At 33.4% G+C, this 20271-nt stretch overlaps 1 protein-coding gene across 2 annotated transcripts in view; it reads left to right on the plus strand.

The window, feature by feature from the left end:
• Positions 1 to 5493: 5493 nt before the first annotated feature.
• Positions 5494 to 20271, plus strand: part of TFPI (tissue factor pathway inhibitor) — a 47188-nt gene continuing 32410 nt past the window's right edge. Inside the window, exons 1-4 of one of the 2 annotated variants that reach the window (XM_089916580.1) lie at positions 5494 to 6246; positions 11640 to 11841; positions 17770 to 17781; positions 18146 to 18168. In XM_089916580.1, coding sequence (XP_089772706.1) covers positions 6126 to 6246; positions 11640 to 11841; positions 17770 to 17781; positions 18146 to 18168 — 358 coding nt within the window. In that variant the 5' untranslated portion in view covers positions 5494 to 6125. Of the gene's footprint in view, positions 6247 to 11639; positions 11842 to 17769; positions 17782 to 18123; positions 18169 to 20271 lie in introns of both variants that reach the window. The other variant, XM_022567226.3, reaches the window with a different exon arrangement.

Below are 20271 nucleotides of genomic sequence, written 5' to 3' on the forward strand. Positions count from 1 at the left end.
TATGTCAGTCATCATTTTGGGTATTGAACATAGAATTGTGAATGTTATGCTAAGAATGGAAAATGCTTTAGTGATGGAGAGACAGTGACTATGTATGCAAATAAATATGTAAGTGGTGATAAGTGCTATTCCAAAAACAAAGCAAGTCATTACTTTTAGGAATGTAAAATGGTGCAGCTGCTTTGGAAAACAGTTTGGCAGTTCCTCAAATGACTAAACAGAACTATCATATGATCCAATAATTTCATTCCTAGGTATATACCTAAAAGGAATAAAAACATATCCTCACAAAAACTCGTGCACAGATGTTAATAGCAGCATTATTCATAATATCCAAAAAGTAGTAACAGCACAAATGTTCATTAAATGATGAATGGATAAATAAATTGTGGTATATTTATACAATACTTTTAGCAATAAAAAGAAATTAAGTACTGGGACTTCCCTGGTGGCACAGTGATTAAGAATCTGCCTGCCAATGCAGGGGACACGGGTTCGAGCCCTGGTTTGGGAAGATTCCACATGCCGCTGAGCAGCTAAGCCCGTGTGCCACAACTACTGAGCCTGCTCTCTAGAGCCCACAAGCCACAACTAATGAGCCCGTGTGCTGCAATTACTGAAGCCCACATGCCTAGAGCCCGTGCTCAGCAACAAGAGAAGCCACCACAATAAGCCCGTGCATCACAACAAAGAGTAACCCCCACTCACTGCAACTAGAGAAAGCCTGCACGCAGCAACAAAGACTCAACACAGCCGAAAACAAATAAAGTTTTTAAAAAAGAAATTAAGTACTGATATAAGCTACAGTATGGGTTAACCTTGTAAACACTATGCTAAATGAAAGAAGCCAGATTCAAAGCCATTTATATGAAATGTCTAGAATTAGGTGATATATAGAAACAAATTATATTAATGGTTTCCTAGGAACGTGAGGATGGGAAAATTGCTGGGGGTGATGGCTAAAGGGTGGGGAATTTCCTTATAGGGTAATGAAAATATTCTAAAATTGATTGTGGTGATGTTTATACAACTCTGTGGATATAGTTATAGCTATTAAAACATTTTTTTAAATTGAAATTATCAAAATTAAAAGTTTGTGCTTATCAAAAGATACATATAAAATTGAAGAGATAAGATAGACTAAGATAGATATTTTTATATACAATATTTATATATATTTGGCAAAGAACTTATATCCATAATATATAAAGAGCTCCTACAATTCAATAATGAAAAGACAAAAAAATCTTTTAAAAAACCCCTCAAGTTATTGAGATAGAGAGTAATAGAGGAACTGGTGGTTGTTACTTTTTAAATATGGTGCTCAAACAAGGTCTTTTGGAGAGAGGATACCTGACAAGTGTCCTAACTAAAAGATGGGAGTCTGTCATTCCAGGATCTTGTAGAAGAGTGCCCCCATGACAGGAAATAACAAATTTAAAGTACTAAACCTAGAATGAATATGCTATGTTCAAGAATCAACAGCTTCAGTGGAGCCAAGGGATTAGTAGGCAGTATCCATAAAGCTGAGTAATTACAGAAAAGACTGACAGGAAATAAAGTTGAAAGGGGAGCTGGGAATGACATATTGGACACCTTTTCCCTTGTCAAAATGATCCTCCCTAATGATGATGATGATGATGGGGCTACAGCAAAATATTTCCGCAAAATATTTCCTATCTCCTGCCTTGTGTCTTTAACTGCCCTTATACTGTTCCACTTAGAAAACATAACCTCAAATGTAATCTGTCCTGACCGAATTTGTCCCTAATATGTACACCAATCAATATTTACATTAATTTACCAAGTTGTATGACTAGCACACAACTGTTCACTCAGGATATACTTGAATCCTCTGACCTTCATATTCTGTATCTATTCAATGACTCAGTTTTATCAATACTAACTCAAAATACCTGCCCCTTTCTCTGTAGCTCCACTGATAACTCCCTTTTCATAATTTCAATCTGATCTGCAACATTCTAGCTGTTAATTCCACTTATAATTTTTCCCTCTCAACATCTTTCCATACATGCTGGATTTTATTAATGCACAAAGCATATCATACTTTTTAATATTTTTCTAGCTCAGAAAACCTACTGACTTTTTCTTATCTGTAATATTATCTCTCAAGATATTTTCCAAAAATATTTTATGGGAAAATAGTCCCTTGACATATAAATTTGGAAATGCAGTTACTATATCTCCCATAGAAGATACTATTGCACATTACCACATTAAGCATTCTTTAAAAGTCCTAGAGTTAAGAAACCTATATAAAATTTTAAACTTAGATATAAATATATATTAATCTATGAACACTTTTTAAACATAATAACTAATAACATCTTGCTGAACTGGTATTCTAGGAACATACCTTGACTAAAAAGGTTAAAATTGATGCTGCAAATTATCATTAAAGTGACTATAAAATGTAAGTTATACGACATAACTATGTTATTCCGCAAAGTGAGGAAAATGTGTTAGTTCAAATGCATAAATTTTTAGAACTGAAATGTAATTTAAGGACAATCTAGCCCAAGTCAAGCATTTTATGAATCAGGTTCAGAAACGTAAATTTCCGAAGGTTACTTAGGTTGCTGGCAGAGCTGAGCTTAGAATTTCTAGTTTATTGCCCTAATGTATAAATACTATTTTTATTCAAGGTAAATAATTTAACATATATTTATTGTCCACTACTATGTGCCTGGTATATGCAAAGATATTCTCACAATTCATCTTGGCACCTAACATTGCATTTGTATTTAATTCAATTGGTTGAGCATAAATTCCTTAAGGGTCAAGGCTTTCTCTAGATTTTTAAATCTCCCTTTGTGACTAACATATTATTATGCACAACTAGTCACTAACTCAACACATTCATGTAATATATTCTTGCTTAAATAACTTCTGATGACAGATCATAAATTAAAGAGGATTTAGCAAGAGTGAAGCCCTCTTCCTGGTTCATAGCTGGTGCCTTCTCGCTGTGTCCTTACATGATGGAAGGTACAAGGGACCTCTGTGGGATCTCTTTTATAAGAACACATCCCATCCCTCATGATCTAATCCCTTCTGAAAGGTCCTGCTTCCTAATACCATCACCTTTGGGAGTTAGAATTCTATATAAGGACTTGGGAGAATACAAACATTCAGACCATAGCATAATCCCACCAACAGTGTTAAAGGTCCACATCCTCACCAACATTTTGTATTGTCAGTTTTTACTAATTTTAGTTGTGGTATCTCATAACAGTGCTGATTTGTATTTTTTGATGAGTAATGATGTTGAGCATCTTTTAATGTGCTTATTGGCTGTATATATATAATCTATTGAAAACTGCCTGTACAATCTTTAATCCCTTTTTTTTTTTGGGGGGGGGGTATGCGGGCCTCTCACTGTTCTGGCCTCTCCCTTTGCGGAGCACAGGCTCTGGACGCGCAGGCTCAGCGGCCATGGCTCATGGGCCCAGCCGCTCAGCGGCATGTGGGATCTTCCCGGAACGGGGCACAAACCCGTGTCCCCTGCATCGGCAGGCGGACCCCCAACCACTGCGCCACCAGGGAAGCCCTGATTCATTTTTAATTGCATATTTATTTGTAGTTCTTTATACATTTTCAATATATAATCTTAAGATATATGAATTTCAAATACTTCCTCACAACTTGCCTTTTCAGTATCTTAAGGGTGCTTCCTTTGTTGAACAGTTCTTGATTTTAATGAAATCCAATTATCAGTATTTTATTTTTAATTGGTGCTGTCTATATCTTGATTCAAAAATGCTTGCCAACCTCATCATGAATATATTCTCATATGTTTTTTCTCCTAAAATTTAATGTTTTATCTTTCACATTTAGATGGTTGAATTCTCTTGAATCAATTTTTGTGTATGATACCAGGTTGGGTAATACATATTTTTAATGGGGCCAGCTATTTAAGACAATAGGGTACAGAAAGGTACAAGGATGTGTAAGAAGTGTGTTAATCACTGGATAGCTTCAGGTCAGGTTTGTTAACTTGTTTGTCATTTTACAATGTAATTATGCATTTTGAAATTTAAAAATAAGTTCATTACAATAATATATAATTACATCAGTTCACTCTAGTTGATCTCCACAAATTACAGTTTTATGAATGTTATAACAAATTGTACTATTTTTTCAGTGGCATGCACACCCAAATCAGTCTTCTACACTGCTCTTAGAAATGGAAATATTTAGTGGTTTTGGTCACTTTTCAGAGGCGACATTGTGGAGAAGAAAAAGTACTGAACTAGCAATCTGCTCACTTGAATTCAAGTTCTGTGTCAGTCATTAATTAGCTATGGCTTTCTATAGAGCATACTCATAGTGTTTTCTGTCCAACACCCTTGATTTCTTCTGGAAGCAATAATCTACTCCTCCTGGGAGCTACACCTGTCCACTCCACCCTTAAACTCATATACTTACATTAAGATTTGCAGTGTTTTGACATTTTCCTATTCCCTGACCCCTGACTTTTTTTAGGGTCCACCAAATCTGTGCTAGTCTCCTGTAGCTCTCCACCTCAAACATATTGGTCCAGTGGTGGGACACTTCCAAACTAAAACTATCAATGCTATACTGAAGCTATGTGAATCTAGTCCATGAAGAAAAGTAGTCACACTATTCTGATTAGACCTTCCATATGAACAATTCCTTCATATCCACAATTCCTCTATATCAGCGGTTCCACGTCCAAGGATTCAAGCAACCGTGGATCGTGTAGTACTATAGCATTTACTATTGAAAAAAAATCCGTGTATAAGTGAACCCATGCAGTTCAAATCCATGCTGGTCAAAGGTCAACAGTGTATATGTATATTTGTACATACATTTAAATACATATGTATTTGTGAATTCAAATACTTTATGATATGATTTAGAAGTTTTGTAACACTGCTACTGACTAAAATTCAAAAATGTGTTATCATTTCCAAAGTGTGAGAAAATAGGTTATACATTTCACTAGTGATTTTAATGAAGTTTAAAGCAAATGCCATTTATTACTTTATTATTTATTATGACTACACTTTAATGATGTATATTGCAGCTGTGATCCACTATAGACATAAACAGAATATTCTCTAAATTGTTTTTGATGGAATATCTGTTCCTGCATTTCTGAATGTTTACTGATAACATTGCTCTTTCCTTCCTGATTCCGATCGCATCAGTGGCTGAACACGTGCATGCATTCTCTTCTTTTTCTCTTCCCGTGCTGCGTAAACATTACACATTTCCTTCCACTTTTGAATCCAAAGGAAAAATAGCCTTAAAGAAAAAAATTTATATGTGCTTTTCCATTATTTTTTGCTATTGATCTTTAAATAATTTTGAAACAGGAAGTCTCACTCTCCTGCTGAAATCTGTTTCCTATAGAGAGTAAATGTGTTGATTTATCACTTAAAGTCACTTTTCTATGAAACTCTTTTGAATCAGATAACTCCCTAAGTTGAGGGAGAAGAACTGGGACAAAGGACTGGCTAGAATGTTAGACAATTTCTTTTTTCAACAGTTTTGTTTGCAATCTCATAGAAAACCTGGTTAGGAAATTGGTTATAAAAACAGAAACATACTTTAAAGGAAACAAAGATGAAAATTTGGAAATGTGTTTCTTTTTTGAAATGGGAGTAAAGGGAAGAGGAATCAGAAATTGAAAGTTGCGTTAAAGAAATAATAGAAAAATGCAAGAAAAATTAAAGTAAAATTAGTTCTGACTCAAAAAAGAAAGTTATGAGAAAGATGTGGCAAATAGAATTGCAAATGAAAATGGTTCTTAATACATACTTAGTCATGTTGATCAGGATTACCCATGTCTCTCAGTTATTGCCATTTTAATGTATATTTTCAAGATTGAAATATGACCTCTGTACTTGAATATTATTAGCTATATGCACTGAAAGTATGTGTATCTACAATATTGAATGCTAATACACATGTTTTAAATATGACTCATGGAATTTGTGGACAGAAATGTATGAGAATACACATTAAATGTCATAGAAATTTACATGTGGAGGTATGCATAAAGTTCCTACTAGTCTATATATAAATCCACATTAACATTTTATTTATTAGATATAACTGTGTTCTGTATTTCAGAGATGATTGACGCAATGAAGAAAGAACAGATTTTTGGGGTTTCTGTATGTCTGCTGCTTAGTTGTGCCTCTGCCCCTCTTAATGCTGTTCCTGAGGAAGGTGAAGAACATACAAACGTTACAGGTAAAATGTTAAAAGCATTCATCCTTTTAAGCTAGTCAACGCTCTCAGTTTTAATCCAAAAATTTAATACATTTTTCTCCCTCTTGTAGAAAAATCAGTTTTTATTGAAGTGACATTTTTCCAAAATCTTAGTCCAAAAAAAAAAGTCACTTTAGCAAGGAAGATCTCTTTTTTCTCAGACTATATATTAAATACTGAAGTACCTCTGAAAAATTGCAAGGAGCAAAATGATATAGATACAACTCTCTATGAACCTAGATGTCACCCTTTGTCTGGGAAAAGTATGAGAAGGAAAAGGAAAGTACAAACATCTGAGGTTTCAGTCATTCTCTCCTTCTTGCCTTTATTCCTCAAATAAAAACTTCTCAGATGAGTCCAAAGTAAGAATCTAGTCAAGCAGGATACCAGAAGATCTGGGTAATAGAAGATAGTTCTAATCCCATAAAGATCTGTGTCTAAAAATAAAATACAGTTGACCCTTGAGCAATGCAGGGGTCGGGGTACCAACCATCAGTGAAGTCCACATATAACTTATAGTCAGCCCTCTGTATCCATGATTCCTCTAGGTCCTGCATTCTGCATGCAGATTCAGCCAACCACAGATCATGTAGTACTATAGTATTTATTACTGAAAAAACATTTTGTATAAGTGAACCCATGCATCTCAAACCTGTGTTGTTCAAGCATCAACTGTCTTAACAATAAAACAATAGAACAAGGAGGAGACTGTGTAGTGATCGTTATTATAGATTTATTTCTTTCTTAAAAGTAATATTTTGTGGCAAATTAGTAAATTAGTGATAAAAATCTCATCATTGTTAATAATGAGAGACTGAACAAAGTGATAGCTTCTATTCATTTCTATATATGTTTATGATGTACAAAAGGTTTCCATAAATACATTTTGATTTCATATCTCCATCAGCTCTTTAATGTGATTTTGTTCCTTGTACTAACCTTTGATAAAGATTGAATAAATATATCTTATGTGCCTGAGACTCTGGTAGGTGCTAGGGAAGAAGTGATGACTGAGACCAGGTTCTCCGAAATTTCATGGTTTCACAAGGGAGACTTTAATGTAGACAGATTATTTCAGTGTAATGTGGTAAGTGAAATAAGAGGCATGCATAAGGGTGCTGCTGTTGATACAAAGAAAAGGGGGACTCATCTAAGCTTGGCTATCTGAGAGCTTGGCACAGGGAAGTGGCCAAATGGTACATGCTACATCACTTCAGCCTGCACCCAAAAATGAGACACTGGGAGCAGATCTGAAGGTCTAGACCAACTGGACCCACAGCTTGAAGTCCATCTGCCCAGGCAGGCCCAGCCTACAGCAGCCCCCAGCTGACCGGTCGATAAGAAGCAAACCCAGCTGGGATCAGAAGGGCCATTCACATCCTACCCATGAATGAAAAATAAAGGCTTATTATTATATGCCACCAAAAAATACGTATATATTATTGGGAAAATTTCCTAAAGATGGAACATTATTTGATAAAGTAAAAACCATTATGTGCCTTATGAGAGTAGGAATGTGGGCACTATGAGATGGACTCTAATTCTTCATTCCACTCATTTTTCAAAAGGGATGGCTAAAGTTCTAATATTCTGGAGGTTGGGTAGAGAAGGAATGCAGAGGTTACAGTAAGTCCCAACAGGGCAAAGCAGGCAATCCCATCTTAGAAAGTGGGAGGAGAAAGAGTCCAAGTGTTCCTAATATTCACCTCCTCCAAGCTCCCTCAATTAGGCTGAGAAAATGCATGCCAGTTAACCAGGATGTTCCTGAAACTGTTGCTACTGCCACAGTCAGCCAAGAAACCAGAATTAACCCATCAGTAATTAAACCTAAGTTTAAAATCTCTGGGTAAATCCAGACCAAACCCACCTGGATAAGGAAATATTTTGATCTTAAAGCTAGACTTGAAGACCACTTAGCTGACTGGCTGCACAGTCTTATGCAGTTTTGGTTTTCTTTTGTTTTGTTTTTAATTAATCTTGTGATACCATGATCCTGTGTCTGTATCGATTCAGTTTTGGAGATACCATCTATCACATTATGCCAAGGTCATGCCATCATTTTATAGATGTATGCCATTTCATTGAAATACTGTACTAGCATTTTATTGAAAAACATTACAAGGTTTTACGGCTTCTCTCACAAGTCAATAGTAGACTTTTTAAAATTAGTTCAACCAGCAGGGAGGATGAAATAGAGAAACTTTTTGATAAGATAAAAATGATTAAAAAATAGTGGTGATAAGGTTTTTTTTTTTTTTTTAATTCCTTTAGACTGGTAGAGACAAGATTAGCAGGGAGCATTTAGAGAAAGGCAAGTGTGTTTCATAACATTTAGAATCAGACAGACCTAAGTATGCATGTGTAGTTTGCCACATAGCAGCTTTGCAAAATTAGATGAGTTTATGTAAACTCTCTGACTCCCAGTATCCTAATCTATAAGTAAGTGATCTAAATAACTAGATTTAAATGGTTGTTATATAAACTGCATAAAAGCATCTGGCATATTTCCTAGCACAGAGGAGGGAGAGTACACGTCTGTGTTCTTCCTTTCCAGAGAAATCAAATATTTTATTTAGAGAGTCAAGTAGCATATATATAGATAGTAGGTTAACCATAAAGCTCTAGGTTCCCAAACAAATTCCAGGAGAATGAGGATTCTAATAGTCAAGGATATGACACATCCCCAAATATATCATGAGCCTTCCATTCAACATTCCAGGACAGGGGGAGGGAAGACTGAGATTTTAATTCTCAGACTGTGAGACATAAAATATTGGGTTGGCCAGAAAGTTCCGTAAGATGTGATGGAAAACCCCTAACTTTTTGGCCAACCCAATATAAGAAATTAATTATGAAAATAATTACATATAAACCATAATTCTGTTTATCTTACTACATCAGATTAAAGTCCTGTTACATTGTCTTGTATGTTTTTTCCAGTTTTATGGCCTTAGGTAGATCCTTGTCACAGTCAACGCTTTCTTCAAGTCTCGGGAAAGTTACCCCTGATCCCCTCAGAAAAGCTTAAGTATCTTATTATACACTTACACAGCATCCTGAACTTCTTGAATATTTATATAACTAAGTCTTTAGTGTCCGCATGCTCCATGAAGGGGGGGGGGGTGGTCACTGCCACCTAATTTACTATCATATCTGCCATGACAGCACAGTGCCTGACACATGACCAACACACGATTGTTAACTTTTGAAAAGGTTTATCTAAATTAAAAAATCAAAACAAGACAAACTTTCATCCCTTTTTAGTGGCACGGCATGGCTGTGTGTCCAAAGGGGCCACCTGATCACTCCCCCAAGTCAGGAATGCTGTGCCCAAGTGCGAGGTTGCAAGGTCACTGCACAAAAGAATATTCTAATATAGGATTCGTGTAAGAAATACAATAAAATATGAATGGTAAAAATGAGTGACTAGATAATAATTAGTAAAATACATTACTCAAAGTTAATTCTTAGTGTTTTCTTTAGGAAATTGCTATAAAATCATTACCTGCTTTCATCACTGAAACCATTTTTAATTTTTATAAAGCGAAGTTTAGAAAAATTTATTGAGTGGAAATTGTAAAATTAAATCTATGTGCTTGACTTAAATGCCAATTAAGGAATCTCAGTCACACAGATCTGTGATAATATCACTCAGTTATTAAGAAGGTGAGCAGTATCTGGTATAAAACTATCTGAGGGTCAATTCTGAAGCCATCACTTATGGTGTGAACTGAACAATTAATTTTTGCAGTGCTCTTTTATAATCTGTAAAGTGGAGATAATAATGTCTAATTCAGAAGGTTGTTGTGATCGTTAAATAATATAATTGCAAAATGTCTGGAGCACAGTAATTACTCAGTAAACGTTAGCTGTTACTACCAGGACAACTGCTACAACTATGGTGTAATATCCTTTGTGGTGTGCTGCCACCACCTGGTGGCACTATTACTAAATAGCAGGTTGAAAATAAGATGTTATATCCTTAATGCAGAAAATGTAAAATAAAAGATTTGGCATGATGATAAGGAATATCAAATATAAAGTCAAAAGTGCGGGAATAATCAATGAGAAATAATTTGATATAAATTATTGATTTATAAGACATAGTTTCCCTAAGTATACAGTGTTTGGCAACTCAGGTAAAGCTGTGTTCTACAAGTGGCCTATATTAAAGGTGCCTGTCTGAAGCACTGCTTCAATGATTTGGTGTCTGTAGAGTTCTAAAGTAACATTAACTTGGGAATCAAGACCATCATATTGTATGAGAAGTGCTATAGGAATTTCTGAAATAATGGTATATAGCCATAAGTTATGAAAATGTCAGACAGTTTTTATTCTAGCTCATTTCTCAAAATTATTTATGTGACTTCTGAGATTCTAAGATCTGCTCCTAAGAGAGGATATTTATAGAACTGATAGGTCAAATTTTTGTCAGCCCTACAAAAATGTATATAGAGCAGATAAAACATAAAGTGCTAATTCAGTGACACATTGTGGGTCATCTCTCAGTCAGATGCACCACTTAGGGTCCTTGAAGCTTTCTAACTTCTCACAACTTTTTAACAACTCAGAATGTCATGTATAGAATTATCAATCTTTAAGTAAAGAAAGGAATATAAATAGCATTCACAATCATGCATAAATGTACTACTCAGAAAATGCTTTCGCTTATTTTTGAATTCAAATTGACAGTTGTAACTTCAGTGATGAAGGGAAAATATATTTTTTTATGTCATTTTTGTTTATATACAGATATATACAATACTCTAAAATGTTATTAATTTCTAGAGAAAAGAAGTACTTGTGTGTATAATTTAAGAAAATTAATTATTTGTAATTTATAATATTTAACACCTAAATTTTCATAACTAGGGAATGGTTCAGTGTAGTATGATATATACATACATGTATGAATATAAATATTCTGTTGCTTTTTCTTTCATGAGGATTGGAGTCATGTACCAGCCCTGATATTGTTGCTTTTAAAGAGTTGTTTTGTATGTAAAAAATGACACAGCTGTGGATTAGGGAGACATCTCTACTTATCTGTAATGTCAACACATCAGTTACCTTATAACTGCTACTCAATTCCATATTGGTCAACTGGTACAAGTTTAAGCAACATCTATAACAAGAGTCTAGAAAAAATATTTGATATTTTTCCTTAAAAGTTGGTTAATAATCAACTATTAAAGTTTAATAAAGTTGGTAAGACCTGTCTCATTTGATGAGTTTATATATTTTATCTAACTTTTTGATAACTTTTCATAGTTTCTTATATCAGCCTATTTTATCACTGTTGCACTTCTCCTTAAAATTAAGATGTATTAAAAACGAATGAAAAGGAATGTTATTCTTTTATTTTTACCTTGTAGATGCTGAGTTGCCACCGTTGAAACTTGTACATTCATTCTGTGCATTGAAAGCGGATGATGGCCCATGCAAAGCAATGATAAAGAGATTTTTTTTCAATATTCACACTCAGCAATGTGAAGAATTTATATATGGGGGATGTGAAGGAAATCAGAATCGATTTGAAAGTCTGGAAGAGTGCAAAGAAAAATGTACAAGAGGTAGGTTTCTGGAGACACTTATTACCCAGAAACCTTTAGAGTTATTAGATCTAATCATAGATTTGATCATTTTAGAAAAAACGTTAAAACTATTTTAACATTCCAAGGAATCTTTTTCACTTTTTTAGCTTTAATGTTCAACTACTGTTTTTCATTTTTTTGTATCAGTCATTATAAAATACAGTAAGCTTATTGTCCTATACTCTTCCCCATAATAAAGAGGGAAGAAAACCCTTAAGTTTGCAGAAGAGATTTTATATCTGCAGCAAATTAAGTGTAATTCAGCCTCCTTGGGTAGCTATGAGTTCACAGGAAATAACTTGTTATTCGCAGTGACTTAGACTTTCCTTTACCAATACAATGATCTCATAGTTGTTTCCCTGTCAAGATAATGAATTAATCCAATTTGAGGTTCTCAACAGCTACTAATTAGAAAATTATAGAAATATATATATGAAAGTAAAATCGTTCTCTTTGGAGCCTTGGAATAATGTAGAAAATATCATCCCTGATGACCTATGAAGACCTTACTGAACCCAACTTTTCATAGTTTTACTAAGTTATAAGGTTTAAAAGCATATCACATTCTACTATTAAACTTTATTGAACACTTTTATTCTTTTAATCATGTTAAAACAACTTTTTTTTTTCAAATTCTACAAATTACAATGTTTCATGTGGTTTTCTCTCTTTAGACTGAGATAAATTCCAAACAATTACTGGTCAAAATTTTGAATGTTTTTTATCTCAGTTTTATTCTTCTGAATTGAGAGCTACTTGAGAGACAGAAAATCCTGAGTTGTCTTTATTTCTGCAGTTTCTAGTCCCAAATTTCCCCACTGCATGTTCTTAGAGACAGTTGAATTAAACTGTAGGGCTATAGCGATGGTATCTTTAGTTAACACTGGTGTCTTGCTTTTTGCAAAGCAGGCAGGTCTGCATTTTCACTCTGATAATGCTTTCCTAAACAGCTTTTACATAACAGCCTTGGCATCATGATGCTCTCGGCCTATGGGAAAATCTCAGTGTGGTAAAAACAGAGAGCTTTTCTCCTCTGTGACTGTTGTATGCTCCAGAGCTGGCAGAAAAGAACTGATGTGAATGAATTTCTTTATCTCAGAGCACTTATTTCCCTCTTTCCTCTCCATAGATGTGCTAGAAATGTTACTAACACAGATTAGGCAGTTCAGTGGTTCTCTGTAGTACCTTTGGTTTTTGTGATTGCCTGGTCATTTTCCATTCATCACAGATTTCTATACCCTGTTCTATTCCATACTGGGCCAAGTATCCTTTTGTAGTGAGTATCACTCAGGTTCAGCACCTTGGCTAGAGGCCTGGTTGCCTCATTCTTTGTAATCCTCACTTTTTCATGTAGCAGCCTACTTAATTTCATCAACTGGCCTCTTTCCTGAAATACATACCTATTTAGTTTTTATAATTTACAAATCTTTTATTTCACCATTTTGTGAAAAGTTACTCTTTTCTTTAGAAATTAATCAAATATGATTTTGTTCTTCAGTGAATGCCCTGCTATAATGTTTTCTCAAACATCATTACTGCCTACCATAACTATATGTCTTTTGCCCCCATCTCCTCATTATCTCTTCAAAAGTCATTGATATTACTGTTTGAATATATGAGTGTTTTATATAGTAAGCTACTGTTAAGGATATAGATGACATAGAAGAGTTACTAAGCTTTTAAAAAATCACCTAAGGAGAAAATTCCATCTTCAGCTGTGATGGAGTAACTGGAGCTGAACTTTCTCTCCTAATGTAAATAGCTAGAAAACTGGGCAAAATATATGAATCAGCTGTTTACAGACATTGATCAAAAGGCAGTGCAGGATTGTGATCTCTGAGAGATGGGAAACACATGAGGTGAACCCTCTGGTCTCCCCAGCAATCTGCATGAAGGCACTTCAGACCACAGTTAAAGGAGGGAAATACCAGCACAGCAAGGTGGTCTCCATGGTGGAGGATGTGGAGATTGGAGACTGGTAGACTGATGTGGCTGGGTTTTGAGGGACAATATGTGAGAGAGAATGGACATATGTAGAGAAAAAGCTAAAAAATCTGGTTAAGGGTCCCTTTGAGTTTGTTACTGAATAATAAAACTGCATGCACTTGGTGAAATTCCATGAGTCTGAGAAAGTAATTACAGGGATTTGTAAGTGGAACAATTCCCAGAGCTCCCACATGACTAGGAGAAATTTTATATTTAATTTAGTACTAGGACTAAATTAGACCTAGAGTAAAAGCTACTTTAACCTTGTCATAGTGAAGCTTAAACCAAGCCTTAAAAGTTCCAGATGATCCACAAGTAACTTAACTACTTGCCAGAAGGCACTTCTTTAATGGAAGATGGTAAAACATTCTTTAATGGAAGACAATAAAATCCAGCAGCCAACAGCATAATATTCAAAAATATCTATAATCCCCCCTGCCCAGAATACTAAACATTTGAAGAAGAAGCAAACTGTGATCCATAATTAGGAAAAAAGTGCTCAATTCAAACAGAGAAATGACAGAGGTGACAAAATTAGTAGACAAGGACTTTAAAATAGCTATTATAAATATGGTAAAGGATTTAAAGAAAACATGAACATAATAAGGAGAAAATGGAATATATAAAAGAGAACTAAATGGAAATTCTAAACCTGAAAAATTCAGTATATAAAATAAGAAATTTTCCAGATGTACTTAAAGCAGATTAGACATTACAGAAGAAAAGGTCAGTAAACTTAAAGACAGAGCAATAGTAACTGTTCAAGATGAAGGACAGTGAGGATAAAAAAAAAGGCTAAACAAGCAAACAAAAAAGAATATAGCCCAATAACCCATGACAGGAAATCAAGAAGTCTATCAAAATGTGTAATTGGAGTCCTGGCGGTTGGGGCAGGAGATATGTGAACAAAAAAATGGCAAAGAATTATCCACATTTGATGAAAACTGTAACTTGTAGAACCAAGAACACTGACAAAATCACAAAAAAAAAAGAATAAAGAAAAAGAAGTCTACACAAATGAATATAGTAATCAAATTGCTGAAAATTGTGGATAAAAAGTAAATCATAAAAAAATGAGAAAAATGATACATGAGGGAATGAAGATCGAAAGAATCCCCAAGTTCCCATCAAGAAACAATTCACAAGAGAAGAAAATGGAACATCTTCTTTGAAGAGCTGAAGGAAAAAATAAACTGCCAATTAGTAATCTAGATCTATTAAAAATACTCTTATAATGGAGATAAACACTTTTTCAGATTAACAATGTCTGAGAAAATTTATTGCTAGCAGACTTGCACTGTGAGTAATAGTAAAAGATTTAAAACTAAAGCACACAGGAAAGGAGGGGGAACATATGAGATTACTGTTGTAAGGTTCTGATACTACAGATGAAAGTGGTATTAATTACTTGAAGCCAAATTGTCATGAATTAAAGATGCATATTAAAATTACATTAAATTTTAATGGTATAATCACTCCAGTTAAAAGGTATATCGTAGGCAATATAAAAAAATCACGAACTAAGTACGTGTTGTCTGCAGGAAAGACGTTTTAAAAATACAGACACAGAGAGTTTAAAAGTGAAAAGATGAAAAAAGATATACCATGCAAGCACAGATCAGAAGAATGATTAGTAAAAGTAGACTATAGGACAAGGAATATTGGCAGGAGAAAGGGAAGACACATTATAGGAATGAGGGCCAATTAATCAAAAAACCATAAAAATCCTCAATGTCTATGTGTATGCCTCAATTACAGAACTGGAAAATTTTCAGAGAAAAAACTGACAGAAGTGAAAGGAGAAATATGATGTATATCTTATATATTAAGACTTGGAAGTTGAATTTTTGTTTTATTTTGGAGACCTTCGAGAACTATGGCTTGTAAATTACCATGCCTGAGAATAAAGTCAAGACAAATATTTCAGAGAATAGGAACTAACGATGTGTTTAGTTTGATATGTATGCTCAGCTGTCCTTTTGCATGTAAAGCTGTTTTATCAGTTGTTTCCAAATATATATAATCTTGCATGATGTATTTACCTATGTAATAATAGAGACATGGTAACAAAGTTAATAAGGTAGAAAAAATTAAAATATAGTTTGTAAAATGGTTTCTAAACACATGGCTTTCAAAATGTTTGTCTTTTGGTTTAGTTGCTTTTTTCGCATAGCCTATACAAGAACAACATTGTATTTGATTATTATTTTTTGAAAAATAGGTGTATGTAGTGTGGGAATTAAAGAATTAGATGAAAGAGATCAAATTCCCACTTAGCTTTTTAGCTAGTCAGCCTCTACAGCAACTTTTAAAGGTTCCAATAGGTATGCTGTTTATATTAATTACTATTTTATTAGTTGAGCTAACTGTGACTTGCGGCTTTTCATGGGGATTTACGTGGGAATTTTCTCCACAGGAATTAAAGAGCATGTAAATACTTTTTTCATTCTCTTTATTTTTAAGTTTATTTTGTGTTTTATTTGTTTGGAATAGTGAAGACTTACCCAGTAACAAGAATATTCTGTCCATAGAGTCTTTTCCCATCTACTTGGAAAATTTTCTAGGCTGACTTCAACAAATATGAAATACAAAAGTTAGCATTCAGATTTTATCCTCCCCTTTCCCAACAGAAAACAAAAAGATGAAGAAAGAATAGGGCAAAAGAAATTTTTTTTTACAATTGTTTAAATGTATCAGGTAATTATGAATTAATTTTGATATTAATTTTAATATTCATGATGAAATATTAAAATGTGAATTCATATACATGGAGTTCAAGGAATTACTAAAATAAGAATTAGTAAAACATACTCTCATTATTCCTTAAGACATCATTAATAAATGTTATGTTCTGCATAAATCTAGGAAAATATGATAATTTGGATAATTTGCTGTAAACCTTATCTATCTTTTCAGACTGTAATTGGCATAAAAATAAATTAAATAGGGTATCCATGGTTGTTACCAGAAAGGAACAAGTTCTCTCTTTTAATATTGCATGAATATTGAAATCAAGCATCTCTATGTTCCTGTTCCGTGGCTATTGTCAGTAGGTAAAACAGAGTAAAAATGATTACTCAGCTCTCTAGTCTTATATACTGTTTATATGTATATATTCTTTCCCTGCCTTCATAAATTAAAAATGTAACATACTAATTGTACATTAAAATATTTTAAGCTTATTATGACAATCCACCATCTAAAAACATTAATTGGGGGTTGGTTATTTACAATTTAAAAAAATCAAGTTTTCTTAACATTTAAAATACAATTAGAATTACACACACACACACACACACACACATCTTTTTTAAGACTGTTGAATAAAACATAGTAAAGCTCAAAAGGGAGATGAACCACATCACCTTATCATTCGTAGACATTTTACTCTCCAAAGAATAACCTGATTGATCACTGGCTGAAAGGGGCATTTAAGCCAACTCATACTCATATTCTCTCTCTCTTGCCTCTCTCTCCCTCCCTTTATGTCTCTCTGGCCATACAACTAATAATAAGCTGCCTTGAACAAAGCTTTTCTCTGTAAAACAATTGATTATACAACAAATCAAATATCACTTAGTTTTCCTAATGTTTACGTGAACAAATCAAAATTTTACATAATATATCAATTTGAATTTCATTATCCTTTAAATTAGAATTTAGAATCCATACTTGAAATACAATGGGTCAAAGACAAGTAGCATTCTAGTTCTCAAGTGGAGTAATTCCAATAATTCTATGAGATTAAACTAAAAATTACATCACAAATACCATTTGCTTCATTTCTCCTCTGTAATTGGAAATAACAATGAAGCTTGTAATTGGATTAAGATAATGAAGCAGAAGAAGGAATCGGGGAAGGAGGTAATTCTGGTTCCTTTCACCCCTACTTCCATTCCTCTATAGAAATGATCTGTTTTTATAGGCAAAATAGGCTGTTTGAATTACTTTCACATTTCACATTATTTTAATAAATAACTATTTTAATCATAGATATTTTGAATAGCAAACTTAGTTCACCATGAATTATTATTTTTGTAAATGTGTTAGAAAGTTTTAAAATAGTTTTTGAGACATTATTATATTAAAATGTAGGTGACTTCATGGTTATACTGTAATAATTTAATCTGTAGAGCAAATAAGAAATTTATTTATTGACATTCTGTATAAGAATAATTTTAATAGTAATAAACATATCACCCTAGTTTGTTAAATTGAAAGTCATAACATTATATTATAAATTGTAGTAATTGATACATATATACTGTTTTACTTGCAGATTATCCAAAGAAAACTAGAAGGACAAAGACAACATTGCAAAAAGGTGAATATTCATTTGTATGCTCATTAGTAGCATTTACATAAGGCACTTAGCAATTCAATTCTTAGCTTTCTCTGCTATGAGATTCATCATAAATCCATGTGATCTTTGAAATGGTGTTTTGTTTCAGTGCATATAATGAAAACGTAGAAATAACATACATGATATTTGGTAAGGGAAGACTTCAAACACTGTGTTTACTCATTCTAATTCAGTGTGATATCTGGTATTAGATCAGTAACAATCCAGAGCCATGCACATGCTATTTTAACATCCCCAAAATAGTGATTTAGATGTTGCTGTTCTTACTTTATTTCTCAGATCTCTAATCCTTTCATAATCTCAGCATTGTGTGGCTTTAGCAAGTTTCGTCCAGTATTACCCTGAATATATATATGCCTTTGAGTTGTCAACAGCCTGTATGCAAAAATAAGTGGAGATATTTAACAATAAATAATTGCTTTTGTCAACATTATTTAGCATTTGCATATTTTTGATTTTGTGATTTAAATTATTTATAGTTTTTAACTAAAAAGAATTACTTTTTGGTGAATATATTATATCAGTACAAGAAAAATGTTACAAGAGATGAAGAAAGACATGCTCCTTTTAATAAAGGTCTAGAAGCTGACTTTGCTCAATTACCATTCACAGCATTTACATTTAAATGAGAAAATATTGAACAAAAAGATCAAATTATTTAATTCAGGACATGAAAAAGCTACATAATTCAAAGTGAATTTTAGTTTTACTAACTTTGATTTAATTATGTGGGAAAGAGCTGAAAAATTCTATAACTCACTGATAAGCTTAAGACAAACTACTGTCCAGAAATTCAATCAAAAGTTATAAAATAAATTCAGCAAAGTTTGTACAAACAACATAAGTAAATGTATTTATTTATAAGTTTTAAAATAACTTTCTATAAATATTGAATTAATTTTTACAGAAGTGTTCAATACTTCAATTAAATGAAATTCTTCTTATCTGTAATATCAAAGAATATAGCATATTTATAAATAGGGTTTTTTTGTCCATCAAGTAAAAGATGATATCTTCAACATTTAAACATTAGTATATTTTTTTTCAAAAATGTAGATTTAGGGGCTTCCCTGGTGGCGCAGTGGTTGAGCGTCCGCCTGCCGATGCAGGGGACACGGGTTCGTGCCCGGTCTGGGAAGATCTCACATGCCACGGAGCGGCTAGGCCCGTGAGCCATGGCCGCTGAGCCTGTGCGTCCAGAGCCTGTGCTCCGCAACGGGAGAGGCCACAACAGTGAGAGGCCCGCGTACCGCAAAAAAAAAAAAAAAAAATGTAGATTTAGGAAAAAATTATATGCAGGGGAAATTTACTGGAAAATTATGCTACTTAATTTATATTTAATGATTCAGAATTGAAACATTCTTATTTGATATTATATATGAAAGTTAGAGAGTAAAGCTATGGATACTATTCACGTGTGTAAAAAATGTTCAGATGCTAAAACCAATCCATGATGAAGACCTTTAAGCATATTGATTTGAAGTCAACTTTGTGATATGCTTCCTAACATCACATCAGAACAGTTATAAAGACAATGGGGATTCTTTACAACCCTTTTGGGAGAAAGTTTTTTTTAAGACAATTGCCAAGTATGCAGCCTCAAACAAAAGTTAGTAGTGAAAATCATGTGGTTTGTGGAAGTTGGCATATATCTTAAAGCCTGCCTTCTGGGTTTTAACTGAGCATCAATTTAGAGCAAGGATTGTGTATGCAGATTCAATACAAACGTTAGAACTTTATTTATCTGAGGAATATTGGGAATGAATTTCTTAATTTGTGACCGTAGATATATTAAACTCTAGGCCTAAGCAGAATTATTTTACAAGTATGCAATTTCAACTCCTAAAATAAATGTATGTCCTAGAATGGGGCCTCATATAAATATGGCAACTTTCAGTTGTATAATTCCTTAATCATATTTTCAGAATAATTTGTTACTGTTTTCTCTTCTTTGTATGCAATATTTTTGACCTACTCCCTTTTGTTAAACATAGAATTCTTATATTATTTGTTAATATGATTTAAAATTTCATAAATACATACTAAGACCTAAACAAATCAAAT

Source organism: Delphinapterus leucas, chromosome 8, assembly GCF_059928025.1.
Source record: "Delphinapterus leucas isolate spDelLeu-1000000601 "Yukka" chromosome 8, BTC_Dleu_Yukka2, whole genome shotgun sequence".
Taxonomy (NCBI): Eukaryota; Metazoa; Chordata; class Mammalia; order Artiodactyla; family Monodontidae; genus Delphinapterus; species Delphinapterus leucas.